Source organism: Pongo pygmaeus, chromosome 17 (assembly GCF_028885625.2).
Source record: "Pongo pygmaeus isolate AG05252 chromosome 17, NHGRI_mPonPyg2-v2.0_pri, whole genome shotgun sequence".
In the NCBI taxonomy this organism is placed as follows: domain Eukaryota; kingdom Metazoa; phylum Chordata; class Mammalia; order Primates; family Hominidae; genus Pongo; species Pongo pygmaeus.
The window spans coordinates 64,397,164-64,418,779 of record NC_072390.2 but is presented as its reverse complement, the minus strand read 5'-3'; the positions used below and the strand labels follow the sequence as shown (position 1 = coordinate 64,418,779).

Here is a 21,616-nt window from a genome sequence, read left to right as displayed (position 1 = left end):
TATGCATGCAAATAATTTGCAAAGAAAAAAGACTAGAAGGATACACACAAAAGCATTCATACTGGCTACATCTGAAGAGTGGAAGTAGGGGTGGGAGTGGGAGTGCACTTTTGCTTTATGCAAGTCTGTAATGCTTGATTTCTTTTTCAACAAATGTGTGTATTCCTTTTGTCATAAAAAGAAATTAATCAGCCGGGTGCGGTGGCTAACGCCTGTAATCTCAGCACTTTGGGAGGCCGAGGCAGGTGGATTACTTGAGGTCAAGAGTTTAAAACCAGCCTGGCCAACATGGTGAAAACCCATCTCTACTAAAGATACAAAATTAGCCAGGCATGGTGGCACGCGCCTGTAGCCCCAGCTACTCGGGAGGCTGAGTCAGGAAAATCGCTTGAACCAGGGAGGTGGAGGTTGCAGTGAGCCGAGATTGCACCATTGCACTCTAGCCTGGGCAACAAGAGCAAAACTCCCTCTCAAAAAAAAAAAAAAAAAAAAAAAGAAAAGAAAAGAAATTAATCAATAACAACTGTGACCTTAAAGCATGAGAAAGCAGAGCAGGAACCACTGGGTCAGTTAGTCTTGGGGAACAATGAGAAACATTAAATACAGCATTGGAGCCCTCTGTGGTGGGAGGTGAGAATAATGAATAAATAGTGCCTGCAGCGCTAAAGGCTCTGGCTGATTTAGAAGGAGATGGGATAAACTGAGTCAAACACAAAGCAGAAGAGGGAACTCACTTCCATATGCAATTGATCCCAAGACATCGTTGAGTCCACAGCCTGGCTGAAAGTCACCCCCATTGGGGTAGATGTCAATGTGGCCCACAGGCATCTGAATACCAATACTCAAGCCGAAGGAGCGCGTGTAGGTGTGGAGGACATCCACAAAATCTGCATCGTCTGGAGACAGCCTCTTGTGGATGTCGGCCCCTTCAAACATGGGCCCGGCAGGATCCAAACCTGCAGCAGAAGGAGGCCCCAAAACAGCTGTGTCAGGCGCACCAGGTCAGTGAGTCCTGATTACAAGTTAAGTCTGAGTGTGCAGAATGAAGATGCCTTCTGAGACCAGCTGGGAGAATCAAGACATGGAAAGCATGGAAGAAAATAAGAAACCCATTTCCATATGCAATTGACCCCAAGACATCATTGCGGAAATTAAATCCTACTGTTATGAAATTTATACTTTCTTCTGAAGCCTTCATGTATCCTGACACCTCCGCCAAACCCCGTCAACTAGCCACAAGGTTCACGCTGCCACACAGCTCCAAGGAATTGCTCCTGTTAAAACTGAAGCAGTTCTAGAAAGAACTCAGACTGCCTGAAACTAAGCCATTTGTCCCATTCATTCTGCCACTGAGCACCTTTCATGTCCTTAATTTTAGCAGAATTTTTACAGAATAACTAAGCTGCCTACATCCTTCTGGAAGGAGAATCCAGTCTCCCCAAATTGAGCTATTTGTATCTGAATTTATTCTTCCCCTTCCTTTAGTCAGGCCCAGGGGTGGAATAGTGAGAGAGAAGAGGACACCCAATACACTGAGAATCCATACATCAGGCCTCCAGAATTCCTCTATTTTGCAGCCACCGTGAGAAAACCTTTCTGCCTCCAAACATTTTGTGTTGAGCAGGCAAGCGGCACTGTTGAGAGCACTGGGTCTCATATTTGAAACTGGGAGCTTGTTAAATTTAAATTCCACCATACAGCTACAAAAAAATCTGGAAGGACACACAAGCAACTAGTTACCTGTATGCATGTGCGTTGTGGGAGAGAGTGGGTAAGGGAAATGGACAGGTAGCAAAGCAGTAAGAGAGACTTTCACCATCTTTTGATTTGAAAACTGCATTAATGTAAAACCATTCCAAAAGAGAACTTGCAAAGTATAAAATGCAGATTCCCAGGTCCCTGAACTCCTAGTGGGTAGATATGAATTATGGCGCCTAGAAATAGATATTTATTCCCTAGATGATCCTAAAAGTAGGTATTCTGTGGGCCAAATATTGAAAAACTTCCCTGTGTTTCACTATCATTTATAAAATGGAACCTGAATTTATACCTTAATTCATAAAGTCCATGTGAGATCTTAGACTGAGTGCCTGTCAGTATTAGCTACTATTACCAAGCCCAAGTGATTATGGGAACCAGATTTATCCCAACCAGAACGGCTCTTTGCCCAGACACACAGGAAGGACCTGGAGAAAGTTGAGAGATAAAATGTGCCAGAAAGGAAGGGCCGCTGGAACAGTGGTTCACCACCACAAGTGGCTTTGCCCCCCAGGGGACATCTGGCAATGCCTGGAGACCTTTTTGTTGCCCCATTCTGATGGAGAGAGTTGCTAGCATCTAGCAGGGCCAGGCCAGGAAAACAGCTAAACATTCTACAGTGCACAAGTCAATCCCCCCAACACACACACCCCCCACACCAAAACCTTACCTGGCCCCAAATGTCAATATTGCCTAGGCTGAGAAACCCTGGCCTCGAAACACCAAGGCTGGGAGGAGATGTGACCAATAAGAGTCCTGAAAGGAAGACACGGGTAACAACCGTGTTCACCAGACCCCAGCACATTAGAACCACGGAGCCTATCAGGAGACTTGAGATGATAGTTTCCGGATAAACAAGAGGCAGAGCTACCGTCTAGAATGGACGGTCAACTTGCAGAACTCATTACTCATATGAGAACTGGTAGAGGCTGAAACGCTAAATAGTTTCCAAAAATTTAGATAACTTTTTTTTTTTTTTGAGACGGAATCTTGCTGTGTCACCCAGGCTAGAGTGCAGTGGCGCGATCTCGGCTCACTGCAGCCTCTGCCTCCTGGGTTCAAGCAATTCTCCTGCCTCAGCCTCCTGAGTAGCTGGGATTACAGGCATGAGCCACCATACCCAGCCAAATTTAGATAACTTTATGTGTAACCAAGACAGAAAGGGAGCCCAGGCTGCTTGAGGGTTCATCCCTAGCCCAGGACCCAAAAGAAAGATGGCACAAAAGCAGTGTGCTCCCAGAATAGCCCATAACAACCCATTTCAGAGGCCGCAAGGACCACAGTACTGACACAGCGGCCTCTCCCTGCCTCTCACCATGTCCCCTGGAGGAAAGAGAAAGAGAGAGCAACATTCTGCTTTGCAATCAGTACGAGAGAGGCTCTTTATGTGGTGTGAACAAAGGTCCCCACCAGACGGTCAGTGCCATGGAAACCAGGCTGTGTTGAAGGAATGCAGGCAGCTGATGGGGTTTCACTGGCTGGCTGGCAGGCAAGGCTGGGCCTTCACCTACCCAGCCAGAGCCTGCCTGCCCTGCTCTGACTGTCCCTGACACATATCTGTGGCCCACAGGTTCAGGGGTGCAGTGGCACATTTAACTTTTTTAACTAGGGGTGAATGACAGGGAGAACTGCCTCCTTAAATAAAGAGGAGATAGAGAACCTCCGCCACTTCTTCCATTCAGTCATAGACTCCTCCAGAGTTGCTTTGTCCAGCAAATGGAGCACACACACATGCACACATGCAAAACTTCCAGGGCTGTGCTTTCTGGCCTGGCAGGGCAGGGCCTGCTGTAGTTCAACAGCTACTTTTTTTTTTTTTTTTTTTTTTTTTAAGACAGGGTCTCACTCTGTTGCCCAGGCTGGAGTGCAGTGGCCCAATCTCGGCTCACTGCAACCTTCTCCTCCTGGGCTCAGGTGATTTTCCCACCTCAGCCTCCCGAGTAGCTAGGATTACAGGCATGCACTACCATGCCTGGCTAGTTTATCTCTGTCTACAGAAGAGAGGCAGCATGGCACAGCAGTGAGGTGCATGGGATCTGGAATCTGACAGCATGGGTTTGAGTCCTAGCTCTGCTACTTATAGGGCCCAGGATATTGGGCCCTTTACTTAATCACTGAGTCCTAGTTTCCCCCTCTGTAGAATTTCAGGGTTGCTATGTGGTTCAGAGATAGCATAAAGTAGCTGTCATATATGAGGTGTTTTTTGTTATTTTTTATTTTTTTTATTTTTTTTGAGACAGAGTCTCACTCTTGTCACCCAGCCTGGAGTGCAGTCGCGCGATCTTGGCCCACTGCAACTTCTACATCCTGGGTTCAAGAGATTCTCCTGCCTCAGCCTCCCGAGTAGCCGGGATTATAGGCACCCACCACCATGCCCGGCTAATTTTTGTACTTTTAGTAGAGATCGGGGTTTCATCATGTTGGCCAGGCTGGTCTTGAACTCCTGACCTCAGGTGATCCACCCACCTCGGCCTCCTAAAGTGCTGGGGTTACAGGCGTGAGCCACTGTGCCCGACCACACATGAGGTATTTGACATTAGCTAGCATCTAGCCTGCACATATGGACACATTTCTTGAATAAATTCATCTGCTTGCTTACCTGATTATAGCAAACAAGGCACAGGTTCAACTATAAATATATGACCTTTTTCCTAGTATATCACAGGCTTCTCTCAGAAGCCTAAGAAAGTAAAACTCTAGCAAACCCCTATCCACACCCTCTGGTCCAAGCAAGATTGGGGTTCAGATATACCCTTGCAAGACCCAGGCTAAGGACTGTCTGGTGGCCTTGGCATAGTGGCATCACTGGACGCAGGACCCCATGCAAGCCTCAATCTGTCCTCTTACCAGTTGTGATCACCTTGTCCACAGGTCCATGAGAAGTCTACCAAGGGGAGAGGAGAGGACACAGCCTCCCCCATCAGACATACACAACAGCATGTGTCAGGGGTGCTGCTTGGCAACTGGACAGAGGCCAGGCCCCTTCTCTACAGAGAAAGGCCAGAGGGAAGGGGGTATGCTCAGGGCATGTGGGCATCATGCTCCATGCAAACATCCCAGGGCACTAATTAGCATTCTGCCTGGCTCCCCTGCCATCCTCAGGAGAAAAGCCCTTACCCCAGCAGGTGCCACTCAAACAGGCAGGGGGAAAGAACTGGAAAGTTCCCTCCCTAGCCCCATCTCATTTCAGATTTAGAAATAGAGAAAGGCAAGATCTGCAGTTTGTCATCATTACTGACCTCCTGGGCCTGACTCTGGTGTGTGCTACAATTTGAACTCAGCTGCCTGGATCTGAAACATCACACCTCTCATTCAGGGGCTAGGAAGAGGCGCTCATACGATGGAACCCGAGTGGCTTCAAGTCAAACTACTTTGCACCAGTAAGGGGTTAATGAGCAGTCATGGGTGGCCACACAATCATAGCCCACTTTGGGCAGCTCAAGCCCCACAGTCTTGGAAATCAAAAATAAAGCTCTCAAGCTGGGATGAATCAAATCATTGGATCAACAGGCATGTGCGTGCATGCATGCTCATGTGTGTGCACGCACATACTAGACTCAAGCCCAGGGACAGGATTCAGGAGAGCCAGGAAAACTTCACACAGATATTCTTTTTAAAATTCTACCATATCAGCTTGTCACTGAAATCTGAAATTCTACCTTTACCAAATCATTATTTAGCTAAGGACTGTCTTCTACCTGAGTTTTGTTTTGTTTTTTGAGATGGAGTCTTGCTCTGTCACCCAGGCTGGAGTGCAGTGGTACAATCTCGGCTCACTGCAACCTCTACCTCCTGGGTTCAAGCGATTCTCCTGCCTCAGCCTCCCAAGTAGCTGGGATTACAGGCACCCGCCACCCACAGCTGGCTAATTTTTGTATTTTTAGTAGAGACAGTGTTTCACCATGTTGGCCAGGCTGGTCTCGAACTCCTGACCTCGTGATCCACCCACCTCGGCCTCCCAAAGTGCTGGGATTACAGGTGTGAGCCACCACACCCAGCCTGAGTTTTGTTTTAAAATGAAAACACTGCAGGGAAAGGAATTGTTCAGATCTTTCCTTCTAGGTGATCACCCTTAGAATCTTGGAAGTAAGGGGGAAGCTAGGGGTAATTATAAATAAAATAATGCTGGAAGAAGGATAGAAGTTCAGGGCAACAAATTTACCATTAATTGTAGCATAGACGAAGCTCTGTGTATATACTTGAGGGGCCCAAAAATGAGAAAGAAAACCTTTTACACTTTTCACAATCATTAAATGATTTAATCCAAACTCTCATGTTAAAAGCTCACTAAGATGCAGTTTTCAACATGGAAAATTCAATTTTCTATTGACCCCCTGGGGACCAATATCAGAAAGGTTCCTTTTATTACAAAGTTGAACCACCTGTTCCAAATTGGTAGCTCTCATTCATAAATATGCTACCTTAACATGGGAAAGAGGCTATTGGGAGACAAGATAGAAATCAGAGGCAGAATTCAAACTAAAATCTACTATTAATCCTTTTCCCCTGAGTCCTTGGGTGGAGATCTAAAGGGAACAACACCCAAAAGCTTTGAGGCCAGGGCTCCATCCAGCTTCCGCTCTTGAGTTATTAGCTGTTTGCCCCTGGGCAAGTTGCCTCACCTCTCTGTGTTTGTTTCCTCACCTGTTGGACCAGACCCATGGTTTTCAAACTGTGTTCCCTGGTGCTGAGACTCAGATGCCTCTAGGGAAGGGGAACGCCCACATTGGCAAAGCTAACACAAGTTGCCATATACCCACCCCACTTCACCCACAGCACCCCCCTTTCTGTGTCTCATATACTGCAGGCCTGTGCGAGTTCAATTTGGAAAAAAAAAAAAAAGGTTCTTGTGACTAAAAAGAACACTTGGGAAGTTTTGAATTAGATGCTTTCCAGGTTCCTTCCAAAGCTAACTTTCTATGACTCACTCTGCTGCCTCATTTGGGAGCATTCTGGCTTAGCGTAGCTGAGGGAGCCCTTTGGTGATGGAAGCGGAGCTCACCTGTGATTCGGCCCACTGTTCCTTTCACGAAGTTGCCAGCATACCCAGCCACGTGCGCTCCAAGGCTGTAGCCGATCAAGTGGACATTCCCGAGAGAAAAATCATCCTTCTCCTATAGAAAGTCACCAAAGTATGTGAGCAGAAGAGCAGGGTCCAAAGCCCCCAGAATCAGCAGCAGTTCAACAACTCAATCACGGAGCAGGAGGAGATGCAGGGGCCGTGGACACAGAGACTCCCCAGGGCCCCACTGGCTTTGCTGGTGATGCCACATGTGTGGGTCACAGCCAGCTTAGGGGAGGCCAAAAGGACTTGGTGGCACTGCAAATGCCAAGTGCGGGGACAGGGTGGAGGGTATGACTGGAGGCTGCATATGTGGCTGTTCCCTACACGTTTCCTGTTCTTTCTGGCAGTATCTAAGAGCGGGGAAGGTGGTGGTGAGGAGGTCAAAGCTGCCGTACTCACTGGAGACTGCAGTGCCAACCATAGCCCTCAGCAGAATGCCCTCTGCCTGCCCTCTAAGGCCTGACCTCCACCCAGCCCCAGGAGCTGCCAACCTCCTCCTCACAAGCCCATGTGGGACTCCAGACTTGACGCATTGTCCTCTGTCAGAGCACTCATCTGGGGGGTAAGGAGGTAACCCCATGGCTCAGAAACCAAACTCTATAGAAGAGCTTAGGCAGAGGACAGAGGGACTGCTCGAGAATCCTGACCAGAATTCTGCCAGAATTCATCCCATTCCACGGGAACAAGGCCAGGCCGGAATTGCCCAGATAGTGGTGCCGCTTTGACAGTGTACCCTGCCCTGCCTTCTCCCAGCTAAATCCACTGATCTCAGGCAGATTATTAACCTATTACAAGTAAATAGGCTGGGTGCGGTGGCTCACGTCTCTAATCCCAGCACTTTGGGAGGCCGAGGCAGGCAGATCACCAGAGATCAGGAGTTAGAGACTAGTCTGGCCAACATGGTGAAACCCCATCTCTACTAAAAATACAAAAATTAATTGGGCATGGTGGCTCACACCTGTAATCCCAGCTACTCAGGAGGCTAAGGCAGGAGAATTGCTTGAACCCAGGAGGTAGAGGTTTCAGTGAGCCAAGATCATGGCACTGCACTCCAGCCTGGGTGACAGCGAGACTCTGTCTCAAAAAAAAAGTAAATATAAGACTTCAAGATCTGTTTTCCACACTTCATATTTTAAAACAGGTATCAGGCAGGCTGGGCACAGTGGCTCACGCCTGTAACCCCAGTACTTTGGGAGGCCTAGGCAGGCAGATCATGAGGTCAGGAGATCAAGACCATCCTGGCTAACACAGTGAAATCCCGTCTCTACTAAAAATACAAAAAATTAGCTGGGCATGGTGACACGCGCCTGTAGTTTCAGTTACTTGGGAGGCTGAGGCAGGAGAATCGCTTGAACCTGGGAGGCGGAGGTTGCAGTGAATCGAGATCACACCACTGTGCTCCAGCCTGGGCAACAGAACAAGACTCCGTCTCAAAGAAAAGAGATATTAGGCTGCATTTTTTAAATAACCTCCTCCCCACCCTCCGCACAGCCATGCTTCAGAGACAAGAGTAGGCTTTGTAGGAATTTCAGATCACAAGCCTGGCCTGGTTCCTGGCCATCCCCAACCAACCTAGGGGCATCTGTTTCTAAGATCAGGAAGAAACAACATATAAGGCCAATTTTCAGCAAATTAAGTAACAGGAAAAATCCAGAGATGTATCAATAATTAAAAGGCTCTCGAAAAGTCCCAGCTTTCAGGTATTCCAAACAATACTTAATTCAATAAAACTTTTAATCTCAAAGATTTTTATCAGACTCCAGAAGTTCATGGCAACAGATGCATGACCTGCATTTCTTAAGAAGATTGGGTTTGAGATCCTGCTGGCGACAGGAGACTCCCTCTCATCCCCCAGTACCTGCAGCCAGTCGAGCATCCTGGCAATGCTGTGTCCCACCACCCTGGTATTATTGACCGCATCCGTGTAAAGCTGGTGGGCCAGGGGGAGCCAGTCAACCACAACTACATTGGCGTCTTTCTCCCTTGTGTGCAGGGCTGACACAAGTTTGTGCAGCCAGTTTTCAAAGATACCGCTCATCTGCAGAGAAAAGTGGAAGTTATTTTTTATTCTTGGTTTCAGAAATCCTAAAAAATATGGAATTCCTTTCCATATGACCCTCTCCCCAATTAATTTTTTTTTTTTTTTTTGACTCAGGGTCTCACTCTGTTGCCCAGGCTGGAGTGCACTGACAACAATCTCAGCTCATGATAGCCTCCAACTCCTGAGCTGAGGCGATCCTCCCACCTCAGCCTCCAGAGTGACTGGGTTACAGGCATATGCCACCATGCCTGGGTAATTTTTAAACTTTTTGCAGTAACAGGGTCTCACTATGTTGCCCAGGCTGGTCTTGAACTCCTGGGATCAAGCGATCCTCCCACCTAGGCCTTCCAGAGTGCTGGGATTATAGGGTGAGCCACCATGCCCAGCGCCCCCAGACAATTTTAGAACCTGCACATTGGCTGCTCAGGGACCAAACATTTGCACACGAGCAGGACCAGCACAGGCAGAATCACTACGCAGGTATTTGTCTTCCATTGCTCTTTACATCCCCAGTATTTCCCATCAAAACTTTCCTAGCTAATATCCCATGCTGTTGCCCCACTGTCTGTTAGGGCCACTATGAGATACGTGTTAAGGGTGATACTGGCATGAGGCTGGTCTGAGTCCCTGTTACAGGCAGGCAAGTGGCCTGGTCCATCCTTCAAAGGCAGCTGGGGAGGGTTGCCCTGGAGAATTAGCTTCTCTCTTAGAGAGGCAGGGAGATGCTGTCTCCTAGGTGAATGCAGAGTTAACAAATGACCCCTTCCCACAACCCATCTCTGCCATCCCTCTTGACCCCAGAGTAGGGAAAATCTGTCCCCGGAATCCCAAATTACAACTCAGAACATATTTTCCCACAGAAACAAAGTTATAAATGGTGACTAGGTCCAGTTGTAAACCTATCCACAAGCACATTATCAAATAAATAGATTTTCTGTGCCTAGCCTGGGAACCCAAACACCATTTACAATCTTGCTTCTATGGGAAACTGCTGTTCCAAGTTCCAAACAGATTACAAAAGAACTTTCTGGAATGCAACCCACTTATAAGTCGCAGGCAGCTTGTATTTGCATTTTGACACGGGGCCTTAAAAAGATTCACACATATGATTCTGATTGTAGGTTGTGTGATGAGCAGGGTTAGACAGGCTCTTAATCATCTCTTCATTCAACTAGGTAGGCAGGCACCTACCCTCTCTTGCCCCGACCTCAACCATGGATGACAGACTTAAAGACCCCAAAAGCATGTAACAGATATGAATTTTTCACCATTAAGAGGAGGACTGTCGCCTTCCAATTAGCCCAGGCAGAAATCTGCTCACTTAATAGTGCCATTTCCCTACAGACTGGCATTATATGAATGAATAAATTCCTGGCTGGTCAAAAGCTTCTGAAGCTGAGCACTAAAGCCCTTTTTTGTTGAAGTTTGTCATGGGCTTTTCAATGTGAATTGCTCAGCTAGGGCACATAAAGAGCCCCAGTGCCTTTAAACGGGGCTATCTCTATGCAAACAGGAGGGCACTATGCCAAGGGCAGCCAGCAATCCAGGCCAGCTGGCTACTCATAGGTTCTCTGAGCCAGTCAAGTTGCTTTAGTTAAGCTCAGCTCTCATGGCAGGACAGCCCCCTCCAGGCAGTGGTTGACCAGCGTAATTAAGTGTAATTAGAGGAGTTCTTAAGAGCCAGTGGAGCTGGGCTGCTGCCCTCAGGAGAGCCACTTTCTGAAAGCCCGTTGTATGCCATCATTAATACCACTCTGCTGGAGTCCAGATTGCCCCTTAGTGAATGCCCATTACATTCTTCACAGCTGTCTGAAATACAAGCAGCCCACAAGGAAAGGGGGGAAGAGGGTTTGGAATCTGGAAACACCAGAATTCTTTCTAATTGACCAAAACAAAAGGAATCAAATCTTATATAAAGCCACAGAGCTCCCTCCCTGGGCTCACCGTCCATCCGTGAATGATGAAAAAGGTTTTAGCTGTCATGTTGAAACTGCAGTCTTCTAAGGGCTGGCTGTGGCCGAGGGAGAGGTAGCATCCTTCATGCTCTGGGTCCTTGGAGGTGCGGAGGTTAAACCTCACAGATGGTTTGACCTCAGTCTGTATAGCTTTGGGTTTGTGGAGCTTATCTGGGGAGACAGAACAGAGCGTGGGTGCATCTAGCAGACTTGCGGAGTGAGAGACCTGGGGTCTGATTCTAGTTCAATCGAGAGCAAATTGCTTAAGCCATCTGGGTTTTGGTTTTTACATCTGCTGAATATTCCCTTTTCACCTCCCAGAAAAACTGTGAAAATTTTATAAAAAAGGACATCTCATTTATACTTAAAGAGTATTAATTAGTCACTAGTATTAATTACTGTCACTCTGAAATAAATAGATCTCTCTCTTGCATTTCCCTCTTCTTTCCTATCAAAAGGCGTTCTACTTCCTTCCTACTTTTAGAGTACAGGTTCTCAATTCTTTTTCTGAAATGCTTGGGACCAGGTGAGTTTCAGAATTTAGAAGTTTTCAGATTTTAGAAAGGCATTATGGAGCATACACCATATATTATGTAATGCTGCCAGTGGGGCCTGGGCTATTCCCCCTGGATCAAACACCCTAATATTTCTGCAGAGAAATACATAACCACTCACATTTGAGGGCAAACATAAAGATAACCAATAGCCTCCTGTTATCTCAGGCCAGGTTTTTGCTGCCAAATAAGTTCAGATCAGGTAAGGCCAGGTCTTGCTGCCAAACAAGTTACCAAACACATTTTCCAGTTTTGAGAGATTGTGGATTTTGTAATTGGAGGCAAGAGGCTGTTGACCTGCTGGAAAATAGGCTTCCCCTAGTGTTCCCATCTAGGGAACTTCAGGCATCATCAGTGCCCCTTCTAGTGGTGGCATGTGCCAGGCATTCATCCAGTTTGTTAAGTAAATGACTAAAGCCATGGAGAAACTTCTAAAAGCAACAAAAATCCCCCCTTCCAGCTTCACTGCTCATGCACAGTGCCACCTAGGAGCAGCCCTGCTCCCAAAGTGCAGCTCATGTCACTGATGGCCACTGTGGCTTAACACTAAGTAGGTGCTGTCATCATGACACTGTTTCAGAAAGTCATAAATGGACCCCACCCAGCACTCTTTCAGCCATCCTGGGATGCATCACTGGATAACTGGCTAGGAAGTTAGAGTATCAAACTCTCCTATCACGCAGCAGGGAAAGATGCCAAATGACCATCTTGGAGTTAATTTATATCAGAGTTAAGAAGCAAAAGGAAGAAGATACCAAAAGGAAAGAGATATAGTGGTGGAGAGGGTGGAGGGGAAAGGAGGGAGACGGGGGAAGAATGCAGCAGATATAAGAGGGATAAGGTTCCAGAAATTGCTGCTGAATGCACATGAGCAGAAATCAGGTTAACCGTCATGAAAGTAATGAAAAAAAACCCCAACCAGCAGAAATTTGAACCATGGACATGATGAGTTCGACAACTCCCCACCTTCTACCCAGATAGCCACTCATAAAGAGGCCAGATGGGGAAACCTAGGAGAAAAGAAGGCTCCTGGATTCCTGAGACAGATCTGCGGATAAACCCACATATGGACAAAGACTCTTCCTCTTAGTGTCTGACCTGCTCTGACCCCAAAGTTCTCTAGGTGCATTCCTACTACTTTTGGCCTGGGTCACTTCAGCCTCTGGGACTTTCTGATTGTTCCTCACCCAGATGTCCTCATGGCTCCTTCTCTCGCCCCCTTCAGCTCTTTGCTTAATGGTCAACTTCTCCAGAAAGGCCTTCCCTGACCACATCATAAAATCGCGCCACCTTCCCCCACCAACATGCCCCACCTTCCTCCTCTGCTTGATTTTTCTCCATAATACTGAGCACCACTGATATTTTAATCAGTGCACTGTCTGTCTTCCCACCACTGAAATGTAAGTGTCACAAGGGCAGAGATTGCCATCTATTTTGTCCACTGCTCTCTCCCCTGCTCCCAGAATAGTGTCTGACACTAAGTAGGTATGCAGTAAATACTTTTTGGAATGAAGGAAATGACTCACACATACTCAGAGGCCCAGAACACAGAAGTTAGAAGGAACTTTAGCATTTTACAGGTGAGGACTCAGAGATGAGACCTGCCCTAGGCAATGCTTCTAGTTAGCACCAGAGTTGGAAACATGTTGAGGAAAGCAAGGCTTTCCATTCATTCACAGTAACCCTCCCACACATACATAAGCCCACACAGATCATTTGGCACAACCTCAGCAGACTAGAAGATGAGATGATGGGGTTCAGTTTAGAGGCTCCCCAGCCTTCCACTGCTTATCAGCTGACTTAGTTCTCACTCTGATTCTGATTCCCCCAGAGCTGACTGACTCTGGATCCCCCAGGGCAAGCTGCCTCCACTGGAAAAGGCTGCCATACAGAACCCAAGAGGAAGAAAAGCTAAAAGCCAGGAGGAGGAAAGGGAGGAGGAGTGGGAAGAGGAAGAGTCAGGGGAGCGCAAGTGTGTTGAAGAGGAAAAGGCTGGCAACCTGGGGGAATAGGCCCTGCAGCTTCTAAGCACAAGCGACCCACCAGACGCTCCCTGCAAGCACGAATCAAACCAAAGCCAGCTACCCTGCCACCTGAACTTTCAAGACACCTACACCAAGATTAAAAGGCAGCTCCAGGAGACACAGCTCTAACAACCTTCTTGCCTCTCAAACCTCCAGGTTCAGGCATGAGGACAAGGTTTCAGAGCTGCAGCCAGGCCGCTCGGCTGGCTGGACAGCACCAGCACTGGCTGAGGGAGCCGTATAAGGGAAGGAGGTGGGGGTGGGAGGGCTGGCAAGAGCCAGCGCACCCTGCCAGCCTTTGCCTTTTGCATGACTTGCCGGGGATGCCCCCATCAGACGCGCAGAGAGACAGGTGGACTCCAAGGTGGATTGGAGGAGAAAATGGGCAGCGCAGTGGGAAAGGAAGAATTTCATAGGAACAAGGAGGGATTGACGAATCAGCAAGACAGAGGGGACCCAGCACAGAGAAGTGGCTGGGGGGAATAAAAACAAATACACGTTACCTTCCAGCCGTCCCTCTGGACCAAAAGGTACCGGGCTCCCCGCAGCAAAGCAATAGCAGAGGCTCCAGAAACAGAGCAGAGGAACGGAGTTGCTCATCCTGCCCCGCCACACCCCCTCCCCAGAAACAGGAGTTTTAAAAACAAAAACCACCTCTTGGTGTTTCCAGCAATCCCGGCCGGTAAGACCCTTCTCTCGGCCAGGGGCTGGGGAACTGGAGGCAGAGAAGGTGGAAAATGAAAACTTGGCGGCACCGAGCCCGGGCGGCGGCAGGGAGCGAATGTGAACGGCTTGCACCAGAACCAGATCTGCCCTTGTCCTGAGCCGCCGGGAGGCAAGGGCTCGCTGCTGTCACGCTCCTTTAGAGGTAGTTTTTAAAAGTATGGGAGTCATCTGACCCATCGCCAGATGGTGATTTGCATAATTTATTCCCGTCTCTGGGCTCTGATTGGTCACACCTTGCTGACGCCGGAACCGAGACTGGAGAAAGTTTGAATGAAAGCGCTGCACACTCACCGCGTGGACGCCCCACGCTCGTCCCCGCTTCCTCCCGGGCCCGCTCCGCAGGCAGCTGCGACTCCAGCAGCCCCAGCTTTCTCCCACTGCCCTCCTCCGGACACCCAGATCCTCCTCCCCCCCCTGCCATTCCAAGTGGCGGAGGCGGACATTTCCCTGAAACCCTGCGTCCGCTGGGGACGCGATCCCTGGAGAAGGAGAGCATCCTCTCCAAAGCGCAAAGCCACACTCTCTCTGGGAGTGGTCTATCCGCTCCCCGGGCCGGGAGTCCGTCGGGGGAGAGCCACCTGGTCATCCCCTTTATCCTTCTCTTCTCCCTCCCCTTCCGCCTAGCGAGGGCCGCAACAGGTGCAGAAGGCGCCGCCGCACAATAACCCGGCGGAGCCAAGGGGCTGTGAGCTGCGGCCCGCGCTGGAGCATCGCACAGTACCTGCTCGGAATCCTCGCTCCGCCACTAGCTGCAAAACTCCAAGCGAGCCAGCCAGCTTCTCCGAGGCAGTTCTCTCGTCCGCAATACGGGGGTGATAATGTATCGGCGGCTTAGGGATGTTGGGAAAACTAAGAGTTCACGTAGCAAAGCACTTAGCGAGGCGCGGAGCTCGTGGCAGGCGCTCTCCTACGGTGGGGTGGAGGGCTACGGGAACACCAGGCGACCTCCTCAAAGGGACCAGTGAGCCGATATTTGGAGTCTAAGACGCGTGGCCAGCGCCCAGTGTCTGCCGATGAGCACTAACTCCTTGGCGAGTGAAATCAAGCATCTCCTTTCTCTCTGTTCTCCATCATTTCCTCCCGGCTCTCATTCCCTTTATTGATCCGGGTCCTGGGGCAGAAAGCAGCGAGCGGAGGGAGAACTTGGCCCGGAGTCTGCGTCTGGCGCTGGGGAGCGGGGACTGAGCCCGGAACACCGACCGGGCGGCTGCGCCAACAACCACTGCGGACACAGGGCGGGTGCGAGAGGCTGAGAGGCTGCGCCCCGCCATCCAGCCTCGCTCCAGCCGGGAGGATCCGGCTCTTTAAGACGATACCCTTAACCCTGCAGTCGCCCGGAACAGGTCCTGCCCCTGCCTGGGGAGGGAAAACCCCCACAGCAGCCCCGCGCCCCTTCCTCCCTAGCGTCGAGGCTCCAACTGGAGAGACCTGTGTGAGGAAACCGAGCCGGAGCCAGCAGATCCTGTTCCGACCTAGCCTGATTACTTTTGTTACTCCAGCTGCCAGCAGAGCACGCTTTGTCCCTCCCGTGTGCTATCATTCACTAACAAGACGCAGACGGGCTTTAGTTTTTTAGTATAGAACTCAATGCTCTGTATGTGATGGTAAATATCACCCCCAGATATGTTGTTCCCACTCTGTCTCTCTCTTCATGAGGAAACTATACAGACATAGGTCTAATGTTATCTCCACTTTACAGATGGGAAAACTGAGTCATGGGGACAGGCTGCAGATTTGAAGAAAGTGTCGAGAAAACCAGGTCTCTCTTCTCTGCTCTAGGTTCAATTTGGCCAATTGACCTTTAAATGTAAGCCCTTGGCAACCTGGTCTAGTGGCTGAGGCAGGGGGTAAGCTGTAGTCAAAAGTACTCTTCCCTAACCCTGGCAACATAGACACTCATCTCTACCAAAAAAAAATTTTAAATTAGCCAGGCAAGGTGGTACACCTGTAGTGCAAGCTATTAATACTTGGGAGGCTGAGGCGGAAGGAGTCCTTGAGCCCAGGAGTTCAGGGCTGCAATGTACCATGATCACACCACTACACTCCAGCCTGGACATCAGAAGAAAAAAACTCCTTCCCTGTTCTGAGTTTCTCATAGCCATGGTCCCTAGAACATTAACTGGATAATGTGGGGAGTGTGTCTTGAGAGCCTTTGTTATAGGTGAGATACCCCCACTAGGTAGGGTATTTTGCAGGGTATTGTTGGAAGGTAGTCCTGCAATTCTAGTTAGTTATCCTGCCTAGAAAAAAAGAAAAACCTGGCCTGGCGCAGTGGCTCACACCTGTAATCCCAACACTTTGGGAGGCCGAGGCGGGCGGATCACCTGAGGTCAGAAGTTCGAGACGAGCCTGACCAACATGGAGAAACTCCATCTCTACTAAAAATACAAAAAAATTAGCTGGGCGTGGTGGCGCATCCCTATAATCCCAGCTACTCGAGAGGCTGAGGCAGGAGAATCACATGAACCTGGGAGGCGGAGGTTGTGGTGAGCCGAGATCACGCCATTGCACTCCAGCCTGGGCAACAAGAGTGAAACTCCTTTGCAAATAAATAAATAAATAAATGAAAAACCTGTGTTTTACAGGTTCAACAACTCAACATCTATTTTTTAACTGCCAAGGCTATGAAACCATTTAGGTTTTATTGCTAGTTGGTTAGAGTGCCCTCCTGTGTCTCCACATTAAAATAACATGCTAGAATTTTCAAAGGACATCATGAAATTATAATTGTAGCATTAGAATGTATGATGTCAACTGTTCTGCTTCATCCTTCTCAAGAACAAGGAGATCTGAAGAGCCTCTTGCCTGGAGGAGTTCCAGCTGAGGAGTCTCGATGGAACTTCTGCTGCGTTGCAGTCAAAATTTCAAGGTCTCAGGCAACACAAGGGAAGGGTTCCAGTCCTTATGTGGCAGCCCAGCATCTAAAGACCCTTCCAATGTTAAAGGAATAAATCTTCTGCTTATGATAAGACCCCACTCTCCACTAAAAAAAAAAGCTCAAAAGAAATTGCTCACCTTCCCAGCCCCAGCCTCTCTTGCAGCTAGAGTCCCTGATTCAAACTCAATCAACTGAACTCTGAACTGGAAGCTAATGAGGCTGGAAGCACATACCCATGCCACTCTGCCAATGGGCAGCCAGCTCTGGTTCTCTGGGGCAGCAGTGGAGTCACCCCTAGACTAGTCTGCAGTGGGATTTGGGACATTGCTGTCTGCCTGAGTATATCCTCCAAGCCTGGTTCTTCTGCCCTGCAGAGATTCCAGTTGTTACCCAATATTCTCTTAATGAGGTCCTCTTTTACATACATTATCCAGAGACTGTTTATATTCTTACAATCAAGAAAATGACTTAATTGCCAGAAGCTTATTGAGCAGCTGCTAGGGAGGAAACACTGGCCTGGAGACCATGCCTGTGCTCTCACAGACACAATACAGAAAGTTACAAGTGCCAGAAGGCTGGCTGGTATGTAGGAGTTCCCAGATATCTGGACCAATGCTGTCCAACAGAAATATATAATACAAACCGCATGTCTTGGTCAGTTTGGGCTGCCAGAACAGAATACCATAGACTTAGTGGCTTTAAACAACAGAAGTTTATTTTCGTATAGTTCTGGAGACTAGAAGTCCAAGATCAGGGTATCAGCATAGTCGGTTTCTGGTGAGGGCCCTCTTTCTGGCTTACAGATGGCTGCCTTCTCACTGTGTCCTCACATGGCAGAGAGAGAGAGAGAGGAGAGAGAGAGAAAGACAGAGAGAACACGCTGATGTCTCTTCCAATAACAACTCTAATCCCATCATAGTGCCTCACCTCATAACCTCCTCTAAACCTAATGATCTCCCACAGGCCCCATCTCCAAATACATCATAGGGAGTTAGGGCTTCAACATAGGAATTTGAGGGGGTCCCAATTCAGTCCATAGCGGCACATATATAATTTTATGTTTCCTAGTAGCCCTATTATAAAGGTAAAAAGAAACACATGAAATTAAAATTAAGTGGCTGGGTGTGGTGGCTCATGCCTGTAATCCTGGCACTTTGGGAGGCCAAAGTGGGAGGATGGCTTGAGGCTAGGCATTTGAGACCAGCCAGGGCAACATAAGGAGACCTCATCTCTACCCAAATAAATAAGTAAAAACATTTTTAAAAAGAAATTAATATTAATAATATATTTTACTCAACCCAACATATCCAAAATATTATTTCAACATGTTGCCAATATAAAAAAATTATTGAGATATTTTACATTTTTGTTTTGAAATCCAGTGTGTATTTTACACTTACAGCACATGTCAGTTCAGACTAGCCATATTCAAGGGCTCAATAGCCACATGTAGCTGGTTGCTACCATATTGGACAGCATAGATCTACAGTGTTAAAACTAAAATAAACCTTAGAGATCATTTAGTACAACCATCTCACTTTACAGATAATGATCCCAAGACCCAGCCAGATTAACTGACTTGCTCAAGGTCACACAGTTGGTAAAAAGGCAGGGATGGAACACAATGTTGGGTTACTCATTCCATTTTTTTTTTTTTTTTTGAGACAGCGTCTCACTCTGTCACTCAGACTGGAGTGCAGAGACAAAATTATGGCTCACTGCAGCCTCAAATTCCTGAGCTCAAGTGATCTTCCCACCTCAGCCTCCCAAGCTACTAGACTACAAGTGCCTGCCACCATGTCCAGCTATTTATTTATTTATTTATTTATTTTTTGAGATAAAGTCTTGCTGTGTCCCCCAGGCTAGAGTACAGTGGTGTGATCTCAGCTCACTGCAACCTCCACCTCCAGAGTTCAAGTGATTCTCCTGCCTCAGCCTCCCAAGTAGCTGGGATTACAGGTACACACCACCACACCAAGCTAATTTTTGTATTTTTAGTAGAGACGGGGTTTCACTGTGTTGGCCAGACTGGTGTCGACCTCCTGATCTCAGGTGATCCATCTGCCTCGGCCTCTCAAAGAGTTGGAATTACAGGTGTGAGCCACCATGCCTGACCTTATTTTCTTTTATGTTTTTGTAGAGACAGGGTCTCACTATGTTGCCCAGGCTGGTCTCAAACTCCTGGGCAAACGATCCTCCTGACTGGGCCTCCCAAAGCGCTGGGATTACAGGTGTAAGCCATGGCACCCAGCCTCTAATTCCAAGATCGGTGCTTTTCCCATGGCCTTTCCCCATTCAAATACAGAAAAGATGATGAAGGACTGAGAGGACCAGACTTAGTAGAAGACCTGAAATAAAAACATACCATTGCCTGAAAAAACGAATACAAACATGACCCCTTCAAATACTCACTGAACACCTACCACATTCCTGGCATTGTCCTAGGTGCTGTAGAAAACTCAAAAAGAAATGACAAATATAAATGAATGCACAGTTTACTCAACTCTGAAATCCAAGTGCAGAGAAGAGAAAAAGTATTAAGTGAAGCAAATTGATAGGACAGACCATTAGAGGAAGGTAAGACTTGGGAAGACCTTAAAGGAAGAAAAGCTCTTACTTTTTGGCTCTTGGCTAGCACTTGGATCCTCCTGAGTTATTTGCTGCCTACAAAGTTTAGAAAGGGAGTGCCAAGCTTCCACCAGGCAGCATCTCTATGCCTACCTGGTCTTAGTTCTGGATAACATGTAGGCTTGGCTATCCCCTCAATAAGTTGAAAGGCCTGAAACCTCCAACTGCTTATGGGTTTTTTGGGGGTTTTTCTGGTTTTTTGTTTGTTTGTTTGTTTTTGAGACAGCATCTCATTCTGTCTCCCAGGCTGGAGTGCAGTGGTTTGACCATAGCTCACTGCAGCCTTGAACTTCTGAGCTCAAGCATTCCTCCCGCCTCAGCTTCCCAAGTAGCTGGAACCATAGGTGTATGCTGCCACACCCAGCTAATTTTTCTTTTTTGTTTTTTATAGAGACAGAGTCTCACTATGTTGTCCAGGCTGGTCTTGAACTCCTGGCCTCAAGCCATCCTCCTGCCTCAGCCTCCCCAGTATCTGAGACTACAAGTGTGAGCCACTGTAACCGGCTCTTCTTTAAGTTTATATTAGCAGCAAGACTTCCTCTAAGTGTAGTCAACTAGAGCAGCATTTCCTAATGTATGGCCCTAGGACGTTGTTAGCTATTACATGGAATAAAAATGAGAACACTGAGTTAAACAAGCAAGAATGGGCTTTTTCACTGCAGAACTTCTCAGGACTTTTAATATGTTTTATGCTATCAGTGGCTCAGCTTCAAGGTCAAGATCCTTAACATGCCTATAACCACCTTCATGGACTGGCCCAGGTGAGTGGCAGCACCTCACATCCTCGTCCCTCTGCCTTCCTGCCACACTGGCCCTGCCACCAGTTTCTCTAGATCCATGTCATTGAGTGCAGCATCCACGGGCCCCCTGTGGCTACTGAGCACTTGAGACGTGGCTAGTATACATTGAGATGTGCTGTAAGCAGAAAATACCCACCAGATTTTGAAGACTTAAGACAAAAAAAAATGTAAATTCTTACATTAATAATTTTTATGTTGAATGCATATTGAAATAATACTTTGGACAGACTGAGTTAGGTAAAATATATTATTAAAATTATTTTCACCTTTTTTTTACTTTTTATAATGTGGTTGCTGGATAAATTGTAATTACATATGTGAATGACGGTATATTTATATATAAATTTTTTTTTAATTTTTTTTTTTTGAGACAGAGTCTTGCTCTTGTTGCCCAGGCTGGAGTGCAATGGCACAATCTCATCTCACTGCAACCTCCCCCTCCCGGGTTCAAGTGATTCTCCTTTCTCAGCCTCCCTAGTAGCTGGGATTATAGGCGCATGCCACCATGCCTGGATAATTTTTATATTTTTAGTAGAGATGGGGTTTCATCATATTGGTCAGACTGGTCTTGAACTCCTGACCTCAGGTGATCCCCCCACCTCAGCCTCCCAAAGTGCTGGGATTACAGGTGTGAGCCACTGTGCCTGGCCAATCACAGTATATTTTTATTGGACATCCTAAAGCCTCAAGATCTGGCCATTGGCCTCATTAATGCTAATTCTGCAAGCTTCAGATAGCTGTTTGCATCCTTTCCTCAAAGCCACTTTCCCTCACCCCTTGCCTAGGTTTCCTATAAGCATATTCCCTTCTTTTGTAGAACTTACCTTAGTTTGTAATTATACATTATTTGTCTGGCTATTTGATTAATGTCCATCTCCCTATTAGGTTAAAAGATCCATGAAAGCAGCAACTGCATTTGCTTTCTTTTATTACCATTCTCCCAGAGCCCAGAATAAAGCCTGGCAGATAGAAAGAGCTTATTACATGATTACATAAATGAAGTGTGTTGTGAATCTTCAAGAAAGGGACAGAATTTTCAGTTTTTACTAAATTGATCTGACAACAGAACCCTTGCCCCACAAAGAGTTTAGTGAGTGTTACAGCAAACTAAACATGGCCTGAGAAGGATCTCTACTTCTTTTTTTTTTTTTAGACTGAGTCTTGCTCTGTTGCCCAGGCTGGAGTAC

The 21,616-nt window shown here is 47.5% G+C and overlaps 1 protein-coding gene across 4 annotated transcripts in view; it reads right to left on the bottom strand.

Moving 5' to 3' along the window:
• The window catches only part of LIPG (lipase G, endothelial type), a 28,814-nt gene extending 14,550 nt beyond the window's left edge, over nt 1-14,264 (bottom strand). Inside the window, exons 1-5 of one of the 4 annotated variants that reach the window (XM_054460690.2) lie at nt 13,901-14,264; nt 10,809-10,990; nt 8,682-8,861; nt 6,761-6,872; nt 735-956 (exon numbers count right to left, since the gene is read on the bottom strand). In XM_054460690.2, coding sequence (XP_054316665.1) covers nt 735-956; nt 6,761-6,872; nt 8,682-8,861; nt 10,809-10,990; nt 13,901-13,997 — 793 coding nt within the window. In that variant the 5' untranslated portion in view covers nt 13,998-14,264. The remainder of the gene's footprint in view (nt 1-734; nt 957-6,760; nt 6,873-8,681; nt 8,862-10,808; nt 10,991-13,900) is intronic. The other 3 variants (XM_063653660.1, XM_054460693.2, XM_063653661.1) reach the window with 3 other exon arrangements.
• Between the last annotated feature and the right edge of the window lie 7,352 nt (nt 14,265-21,616).